Here is an 11,219-nt window from a genome sequence, read left to right on the forward strand (position 1 = left end):
CCTCTTCTCTCTCTCTCTCTCTCTCTCTCTGTCTCTCTCTCTCTCTCTCTCTCTTGTAATAGTTAAATTTAAGAAACGTATATGGGCTATGAGCTGTTAGCGAAAGTTATTTACGATTCGTTGAGCCATTCTTACCTTTACATACTGATAATATCACGAATTTGTGCTTGCGATTCAACGAAAAATAAGTATATAAAACATGACGCGAATGCATATACAATTTTAATAAAAGCTGTGATATTTCTTTGTTCTTTAATTAATCATGATGTACAATATGTCATAATCATAATCTATGAAGCATGACTCGAGTCTTAATCAAGCAAAAGTTGTTCTATTTTTAATCTCTGTATATAATTGTTAGAACTAAGTATTTATCATATTATATATAACTACATGCGATCTGTTCGTAATTGATCTTATCTTCTTGATAGAAATGACTAATTCACGCGCAAGTGATTTTCTTGAGGATCGAGCAATTTGTAGAAAATTTGTTCATGGACACAAAATGACATCGCCACGATGCAGATCGATGCGACGCAATGCGCGCCGGCAGATTTGTCTCGTGACCTTGAGCGATAACAATAATTGGCAGCGCGATTACATTCACATCGCAGACAAAGTCATCGCGCAATAGATTAGAGCCGCGCCTCTAATGGTACTCTAGTTCGTATCGCGGAAATCTAATCTAATCCTTCAATCGTGAATGCCACTCGTATATGATATGTGCCGAGATCTTAACGACTATCTAATCTAATAATATCGATCTGTTTCTTATACGTTAGTAATTTCAAAAAAAGAGAAGACTCTCTTGTCGTAAGAAAGATTAATATTTTAAATCTCTCTCTTATAATAAAATATTAAAGACTAGTCACTTAATGAATTGTAAAATATTTAATCTCTAGAACAAAATTAAAATATAGAATTTATCTTAGAAAGTTATAAAATTGAGAGCATTATGAGAGAATAAAATAACCGTGAAATAAAACTGATCGTTATTAGTAATTTTCGTTAGAAAAAAATATTTAAAATAATTAAAAAGTATAAATATATTTGTATATTTAAAAAATTCCTATTTTATGCAGATGAATATTATTTAATGTTAGATATTATGAATGTCAAGTACAACATTCGGTAAAATTAATTCTTCCTTTTTGTTTGACGCCAAGTTTTTATTTTCTTGTAACGAGACGTTCGGAAACCGACGTTTCACGGACTGGAAGGATTTCTTTTTTTAGAACGACTTTTATGCGCGAAGGTGTTAGCAAGTGCTGCGAAAGTATAGTCGCAGCGCTTTACAGCGAGTGCATGATGTATCCCCGGTGCATTGCCCTCATGCAGGGTGGCACGTTCTCATCGATCGATACGTTTTACCAAACGACGACGACGATGATGACGACGACGGCGGCGACGACGAAGAAAAAGATGAAAACGACAACGAAAAGCATTTGCGAGTCAGCGATTCTTAAGTCATTGTAGTTTTTCAAGCATCGATTAAATCACGTAAGATTTGACAGTCGGAAATTTTATTTGCTGCATTATTAAAGTGTGTAAATAATGCGCAATAAAATGTTATCAATATTTTAAACGATATTAATATTTAAAAAATAACTAAAAAATTATTTTAATTATACTTCTAATTCGTACACGGAAAAAAAGATTTATTAAACACTGATTCAGCAAATCTACAGCTATATGTGGACAGCCAGTTTTCTATGTCAAAGTTGTACAGCTGAGTAAAAATTATAGATAAATATATTAATCATATTTGATGTAACAGCAGAAAATTGATGTAACACACAAAAAATTTGTTAATGCAGCAAAAATAACCTTCTACGAAAATCAATGCAATATATAAATTAAATTTTTAAGAAAATATGCCAGTTAAGATGACGTATATTTTTGCTTCTGTAATGAAGAAAACTTGTCACATTAGCGATTTTCATTATATAATAAAAAATTAGCTGAATTAGCATACTGATAATTCAGTCTAGAGACATAACTTTTTGTTCAAGTTATCAAATCTTTTTAATTATAGATGTTGAACTGCAACGAACTATTGCTTTGCTGAATCACATCTAATCCATTTTTTATAAATATTTCCAATTTAAGATCTGATTATTTAAAATATTGCAGATTTTCTTGCTAAAAAAATACTTTATGATTTATTATTATTATTATAAATGCGGTTAAATAATACAAAGGTAAATAAACATTCGATCATTTAAAATACGTGGGTGTCACAAACGATGCGAGGTAAACAAGAACAAATGTAATCACGCCGAATCCGATTTGTACGATGCAATCGTGACAGGGGCAGGTAGTAAGAAGACTTACGAGCGGCATTCTAGCTTGTTATCGTCGGATCAGTATCACCGGCAAGAATCGTAAAAGAGATGTCTGCGCGATGCGCGAATTGATTGCGATATAACACCAGCGGAAGCTCTTTCGAAAGGAAAACAGTTTTCGTGACACACGAACATGACGTCTTAATTTTAGCTCTCGAAAAAAAAGATTGATGCGATAAATGATGACATATCACACGAAGATATTTCGGTTAATCTCTTTTTTAATGATAGAGCATATTGGAAATTCAAAGATATATCTCTTGAACGTTACATATTTGTATATATGTATTATCATACTTATTTCTTATTCTTATCTTATATAGTATTTTAAGTGTATATAATAAGTCTTTTATAAGTCTTATATCGCGTTTTCGCTCACTAAAGCATCACAATGATGCATATGCATTATTTCGCCTTAACATCAATATTTGCAAGAGACACAAGATTAAGACGACGACGAAGAGATTGCATAATCTAAAAGACACAGACAGCAGCAACGTCAAAAATTATACGTGCTTTATCGGCGAGGCGCGATTGGTTTGACGTATATTTTAATCGTTGTTTGTCAGCACGAGCTCCGAAGCGCGACATTGATCGAACTGTGTAGGTAGCATCGCAAATATTATGCTTTTTTCGCAAATACCTTCTGGAAAAAATTATTTTCGGTAGATTGTCTTCGGTAGAAAACATTCATGATAAAAACCAGCGAAAAAAGAGAGGATAAACAACTTTGTCCATATTTTCGTGTTTATATTTCGCAAACATTATTTTTCCTGAAAGTCTTCAGAAAAATTTAACTTCTCTTTTTTTTGGATACGGATATATTTCTTTCCTTAAATTGGCCACGATATGATCCGTTAGTCAGTGAAATAAATTATTTATAATTATCGGCCAATCAACAACAGATGATCTCAAGAAATATCTTCGATTTCGATATATCCGTGATTATTGCTCCGTTATCTCGGCGGCGAAAATAAACCACGATGTTGCGGTTTGTCGATCGCATAACTGGCGTCGTGGAATTCGAGCAAAGTTCATCTACGAAGCTCCTCCAAATACCAGCTTTGTCGCCGGGTGACTTTGACGTCCCGAGAGAAGGTAACGCGGGAGAGGAGAAGTTTCTCGAGGCGTATAATACCCGCGAACGAACGATCGACGCGGCGAAGTTTATCCTTTTCTGAAACTGCAATTTCAATCGAGCGGGCAACAAGGGAGACGAGGACAACGATGATGACGGTAGTGTCACGTTTCGAGCGAACGCAACGGTACGTATCGAGCGAACTGCGACAGCGACTGGCTGTTTTATGGTCCACCGAGGTGCCAGCGTGGTTCGGGGAGCCATAAAGTCCGTTACAGCATCACCGTCCGCGAGCTTTTGCGAGCCGCTATGGCATTTCAAGCATCAGCATCAACCCCAGCGAACTTCGTCCCTTCGCCACGTTCGCCGGTAATTCTATCTCCGATCGATCGACCGAACAACTCGTCACTTTTTCATCCTCTCTCGTTCGTCCTCCTGCATCCGAGTTGCTCACTACTCGCCTAGGCCACCTCGTTGTCTCGCAAAAAATTTAATCGTCACACAATATAGTATGGAAACATGAAACATAATAGTATGTATTTGTAATAAAGAATAAATGTACAAGAAATGAAGACAATTTTTATTTAATGTTTTAAGCCACTTATAAGACTATTTACTGAGAGAGATCCAATTTTTTTGAAAGCTGTTTCTGTATGAGTTTCTCAAAATTTCTGAAGATGCGGAAAATGTTTTATTTTTTAAATTATTTTCGTCATAAATTGTGAAATTCAATTGTAGAATTATGTATCGAATTAACGTTTCAAATAGTAATGAACTATTTTTGATCTAGATATGACTCGTGTTACGTTGTGACGACTGCGATATAATATAATACGTGATGTAACTCTAATCAAATGACCCATCAACTCTGTCAGTTTTGAGAACTAAAATCACGAATGGCTTGAAAAGAGATGAAAGGAGAGTCATCATATATGCACCAAATATAGCTTATTTCTAAATTCAGCACATATAAATTCCTTTTGCTTTACGAAGAATGACATTGGTTCTCGTTTTAAAATATGCTCGGACGAATTTCTCTTTGAATTCCCGTTTTACTTCATAAAAATGTTACTCCAAAAATTTTTATCCTTTTAATTTCGTCAAGAAAAGTTTCTCTTTTGTAGAAATAATAAAGAAATTCATCTCTCTTATGAGTCATTTAGAAACTGCGGATTAAAAACTATCTGATTATTTGTTTTGGATTATCCTCTCTAAATAGTGTATATTAACATAATATTTAGTATTCTAAAAACAAATAACAATCAAGCGAAATAAAACGAACGAAACATGTAAATTCAAAACTTTATTAACATATAACAAAAACAAAATTAATCTGGGCTTATGAGAGTCAGCGGGAGAAGGTACGCTATAAAATTTTAATAAATTTGTTATTCCAAATAAATTTTTTACTCCATTTGATATGTTGATGTCTTCTTTATTTAAAATTTTGAGAAATCATTGAACATTTCGATTCTTTTTGAAATCTTCTTCAGCAATATTCTTAATCTATGATTAGATTTCGCGAACTTTCAAAACTATATAGTATAATCCATACGAAATAATGTATTAATACTAAATGCATAGATCAGATATATTCTATTTAATTTATTTTCATTCGAATACCTACATGAATGTTACGTAGAAACGAGAACGTGAATACGCAAGTAGTGAGACGACAGCATGGCTGCTCTTTTAATGCTTATACCAGATAACTTAAATATAAAAACAAACAAGGAAAGAAAACAATGAAAATCAAAAAATCAAAAAAATTATCTAAAATTATATCTAAAATTATATTAAAAAAGCAGTAAGAATATAAATGTGTTAAGCAATTATTATAATTATTTTAGAATGGATAAAGGCAAGAAGAATATCTATATAGTTTGAACAAAACGTTTTATTGCGTGATAGCATTATAGGAACACGAGAGCACTTGATATGTTGAAGCAATTTTGAAAATATTCGCATACCTCTGTGATCGAAAGGGCTTTCTCATACATCTGCATTATTATACATTGATAACGAGTAAACGTGATGTTATATTGCAAGTCGATCGATACGAATAGTACGCGAGCGAGCGAGCATTCATCCCTCTGTGTGTCAGTCGCTCCTGTCGTTGCTGTCTCCGCCGCACACCCTCGCTCTGTTGTCGCAGCAACAGCCGCCGCCGCTGGCATCCCTCTTCCGCTTTCCCTTTCGACGGCCTCGGACGAGCGCGAGAACGCGAACAGAGGGGTGCTGAAAACCCCTTTAAAGCTTTAACGCGACCGACCGACCGACCCATCAGTCGTTAACGCGTGCACGTGCCAGCAAATGTTCGCGAGAGACTTCTGCGTCAGCTCTCGCTCGTTAAACCGCTATCAAATTGTCATAAAAATTCATATTGACAGGAACGCTCTTAACTTTGCTCCGGAACTGCGGCCGAGGATCTTTGCGTTTGAAAGCAAAATCGATGAAATAAAGAATTTAAAATTCCCTGTCTTTTTATTATAATAAAAAATATATAAAATTATGTTCTTATTCATACTCTAAAACTTTTAAAGTGAATCTCACTCTGAGGAATGAAATAACAATCTCAAAGAAAATTGAAAATTCAACCATTCTTTCTTTTTCAAGACTAATTCAATTTTCATTCTTTGGAGTGAGATTCCACGCCAAAGGATTTAGAGAGTGTATTATATATATTATATGTAATTGTGAATACATTATTCTAATTAACTTAGATCTTACATGTGATGATTTTCCGGTCGTACTGCACATAATTTCCGTGTTTCGATGTACACTGCCAGTGTATTGAAAATCTATAATTCACTAAGTAATACTATAGATTTTTAATCCTAGTAAATGTATATCGGAACACAATCAACATATCGTTCGTATCTCAGGTTAATTTTCATTATTTTTACATCAAATACAATACAAATACAAAAATTAAGGGATTCTGTGTATACATTTTAACATTTTTGGAAAGATTTGCAAAGTTATGTATTTAAAAAAAAGGAAAGGATAGTATCATTATTTAATCAAGTGCTCCTAGTATTTCAAAGAAAAGAAATATGTAGGACACGAATGGCCCTCAGAATGACTTAATCGTATGTATTAAGGATTATTAATTAAGATTTTTGGAAATTAAAATGAATATCCGCCAATATTTCATCTATTAATTAAATTTAATAATGAAGAAACAAGAGCTTGTAATATGTTTGCGACAAAATTAATTTTTTAAACATTTTTGAATTGCGTAGCATGTTTGGAAATGTATTTTTTATTTCGTAAAAAAGAGAAACACTTAATACTGCAAAATAAACATAAGTCAGCATGTTAATGTATTGAAAATGTGAAATATCTATAAATTTGATTATAAACATCATGGTATTGTGGTATTTCTGGACACGCGACGGTGGCTTTCACGGTCGTCACAGCACATCGATCGATCTATTTCGATCCACGGCCAATTGGACGGATGTGTGAACTAAAGACGCAACGAAAAGGAAAGCGCGCGAGTCGCGAGTGCGTTTGCACGCGACCTCGTTCTTTTGCCGTTCTTGTCGGCACTTGAAAAGCTCGTATGACCTTCTCTGTTTTACATCTCGAGGTGTGCACGAACCACACCATCCTGTGGATACCGCCAACTGTCACGACGTGACGTTTCTCGACCCGCCTCTTACGAACGTCTCGTACGCGTGCGTGCGTGCGTGCGTGCGTGCGTGCGTGAGCAGATGTTTTAAACCGGATTCACGAAGGGAACGAGCGAAGAAATTTTTACTGAAAAGAGAAAACGACTGAGTTCGGCTAATCGAGGTTTATCTGAGACACAATTATCTGAATTATACAGAATCTGAGATTATATTGCAGAATTTAGAATCACGCAGGTGGTAAGAAAATAATAATTAGTTTAAATTGTAGTTAACTCTAAATAACTTTCGTGTCCATTTCTATCAATGTAAATCAATTTTCATCAGTTTAACTTACTTTTTACTTTCTTCTAATTTTCTTCTAAGAATTAAAATTAATCTACATTGGTAGAAATGAGTCTTAGAAGAACCTAATAAAAGATTATCAAAGTTACTTGCATATTTCATGAATTCGTGACTGTTGACATTATGAACTTCATAGCGCTCGGTTCAAGATTAATTTATTCTTACAAATCAATATACTTATATATACTCGTATATTATTTGAAATTAATTTTGCGAAAAATATCTTTGTTTTTCTTTCCAATAAAATCCATATTTATCAATGCATATTTTTATTTTATGTATGTAATGGTAATTTTTGTTTAAAGCAATACGTGCGCATTTCGTAACGGCAACGAATCACGAATCAAAGTATTTCGAGTATCCGTTCGATTGTATGAATAATCAACATCACAGAGGAATTAATCCTGCGGATATAATGATATGATTTATATGCAATTATTTACGTGAACCGAGTGCAACGCAGTACAGCACTAATCTATCTATATCCACGTATGAGTTCTCTCTCCTGATCGAATGGTCAAGCAATTTCATTTTCTGTACTAATTTATTCATGACCATATAGTGGAGGGCTCTCGATCGCAACCCTTTTTCTCGGCGCCAGATAAGAGCAGTCACATGTTACGTCACAATCAAACAAAATGTGAAGTCTTTTTTTTCTTTTATCTCGAAACATTTGTAATAAAATAATCGCGAGAATGCATTATAAATGTGATGTTTGATATTAATATTTCCAAATATTAATATTTTTTAGGAAAAAGATCTAGTCTATCGATAATTGCCTCCTCTTGCAAGCACGTATTGATACTTTTGTACAATTATTATCGATGCAATTGTATCTTAGAGAAGTAATTACACTGAATTTAAAGTCTGAAACATAATTAAAAGCACAGGCAATAAAAGCAGGAAATAATCAACAAATAATCTGTTATTTTCTGTTTTTATATTTGTGTTTTTCAATTATGTCTTTAATGGAGAAATTTTTCATTTTTTACGTTTTCATCTTAGAGGAAAAAAGTTTACATCATTAGTACTCTAGTTTTGATGAATACACCATCAAGTTGTCCATTGATATAACTAAAAATATTGGACATCTCTAAATTGCATTAAAAGAGCTGCTTTTTCTCTTCTAATGAAAATCCGCGAAAAGGAATTTTCGCTGGAAATAAGAGAAAACGATTCGACTCTAATTGAAGTTTACCTGAGACATTTACACACAATTATTAGAATTATGATATATACAGAATTTGAGATGATTATATTACTGAATTTAAGAAATATTTCACGATTTGTTAAATCGCACATCATTATTAAACGATTTCTGAGGACACAATAACGTTCAACTATTATAATGCTTTTAAAAATGTAGTCATTCTTTTTTATCTGTATAGAAAGTAAAACGATAATAATATCGTTGTATTTTGCGTAGATCAACAATATTGGCAATTTTATAAACGACGTTTTTGCATAATGATAATTATCTTGCGCTTTTTTCAAGGGTGTAAATACGAACACACATCGATTTTGCAGATGCTGTCGGTGAGCCAAGGAATGGAGGTCGGCAGCAGCGGACGCGGTGCATCGGCGGAAGATGACCCGACCGCTGGTGCGGTCAGCGGTGGAGTCGGTGGCGGCGGCGGTGGCGATGGCGACGATACCAGAAGGCGCCGAGATATACAAGCGGTGATGATCGCCGCGGCGAGGGATCGCGCGATCCGCACGGAGAGCGTCCGGCATGATCTTGCTCTCAATCTGCCGCCGAGACTTGAGCTCCCGGACGGCGAGGAGCATCCATACGGGGCGCATCCGGATCTTCACCTTCGCAACCCGGAACAGGTAAGAGAAAAACGCGGAGAGTTGAAGCGCCTCGCGACATTCAAATAAAATCATCGAATGACTTGATGGACTCGATGGAATGCCCGAGGATTCGAATTGCGTTCAAATAGGGGGTTTATTCTTGAATCTATATTGTAGATGAAAATCTATAATATACGTAACGTATAATATACTATAGGATTTTCGTATGCGATATTTTCTAGAAATAATTCTCTAGATTTCTTCATTTTTATTTTTCCTATATTATTTTTTCTTACTTTCTTTGTATTTGATGCTTTTTATTTTGTTTTTTTTTTAATTCTTAGAGGGCTTGTCTTAGAATGTTAATAAACGTTATTTATTCTTACGTTATATTTATCTTCTCTCTTCTTTCAGTGTTTCTGTTTACGACTGGTTTCTTCAGAATTTATATTTTTATTAGCGTTGTAGAAATCTCTCCAAAAGTACAAAAAAATTGTCAATATTATTGTTTTTAATAATGGTGCATATATTCTCTAAATCATGATTAATGACTTGATTGTCACATTCTCATTTTTATTACAAATATAACGCTGTAAGATTATATGTATGTGTCGACATATGTATATATATATATATATATACATTCATGTTCATTGCCTCCAGGGAGAATGACCGAAAAAACACATTTATTTATTCACTTCCTGTCCCTCCGCGAATTCTCAGGTTCAAGTACTCATTATGCCTCGTCATCATTACGCAAGCAAGAATATTAAACTTCAAATCGCTTGAAGCATTTAAGGCTATCGCAATCACTGCTCTTGCAATACAGATTTACATTCTAGAAATTATGGTTTAAAAATATACGAAACAGGAGAGTAAAAAAATAGTTTAATTCCTTAAAATTGGCCACTCAATTTTAAATTATAAATCTGACATTCAAAAAACTTATCTTATATCTTGATGTTATGAATGAAAAAATAAAGAAATTCTTGATTCTCTTAAAAAATTAATTTTTTATGAATGAATATATCAGTATATCATAACTTTTTTAAGTAAATCTTGTATTCATGCATTCGATAATCAATGCAGATGTTGTCGAATTACGATATCGAAGCTTAAACTCAATTATTTTGAATTTCAAAGATTTCGCTTGGATATTTTGTCGTTTTTTATTCTTCATACGCTTGATTATAATGAATTTTCTTGTTTTTAGGAGAGCGAAATTTATCAGAAATGCGTGCGAGCGCCGCCAAATCGCACTGTGTTCGATAGCGAGAGTCCGCCGCCTTATCGGACGCCAAGTAGCAGTCAACATCTCCACCCGGGACTGCTCGATATGCCTGGCGACCGGGTGACGCGGAGTCAGAGTCCCAGCAGCAGCAATTTGTTGCTGAATACCGCACGCTCGATGTTCAAGATGTTCCCGAGCCATACGACGCCATCATCGACGTCGATGCCGGTCAACAAACCGCCCTTTTCCAGTTATTCCGAGTCCAGTAGTAACGTGAGCAGTAATCTGAGCAGTAGCAATCTGTCCAACATCACCGTGGTGCCCTGCGAAACCGACGAAAGTCGGCAAGAGCAGCAGCAGCAGCAGCAGCAGCAGCAGCAGCAGCAGCAACAGCAACAACAACAACAGCAACCCCAGCAGCAGCAATTCCATCAGAAGGTCTGATCCGCGGCGTCCTCCTTCCTTGACGCCGTTGTCGTCATTGTCGCAGCTGCATCATCCGATTTCGAGAACGAGCGATGGTACTCAAGATCGTTTTGCGCGACTGCAACGACAACGACGACGCCCTTCAAGACTGACTCACGGAAGAAACTTCAACATAGGATAAATTCCATTGGTCATGTTCCATCATGTTCAGCAACGTGTATTACATATACGCGAGAGAATATAATATCCTCCCGGCCAGTAGTATCCTCGTTGAATCGTTCTTCCGGCGTTCTTCTATAATGTGAGAGAGAGAGAGAGAGAGAGAGAGAGAGAGAGAGAGAGAGAGAGAAGAAGAGAGAGAGAGA

General features: G+C 35.1%; 1 protein-coding gene across 1 annotated transcript in view; it reads left to right on the forward strand.

Moving 5' to 3' along the window:
• The window catches only part of LOC105619264 (hybrid signal transduction histidine kinase B-like), an 86,280-nt gene extending 75,408 nt beyond the window's left edge, over positions 1 to 10,872 (forward strand). The window contains exons 3-4 of the mRNA XM_012200791.1: positions 8,931 to 9,236; positions 10,411 to 10,872. Coding sequence (XP_012056181.1) covers positions 8,931 to 9,236; positions 10,411 to 10,872 — 768 coding nt within the window. The remainder of the gene's footprint in view (positions 1 to 8,930; positions 9,237 to 10,410) is intronic.
• The last annotated feature ends 347 nt before the right edge of the window (positions 10,873 to 11,219 follow it).

Source organism: Atta cephalotes (assembly GCF_000143395.1).
Source record: "Atta cephalotes unplaced genomic scaffold scaffold00002, whole genome shotgun sequence".
Lineage (NCBI taxonomy): Eukaryota > Metazoa > Arthropoda > Insecta > Hymenoptera > Formicidae > Atta > Atta cephalotes.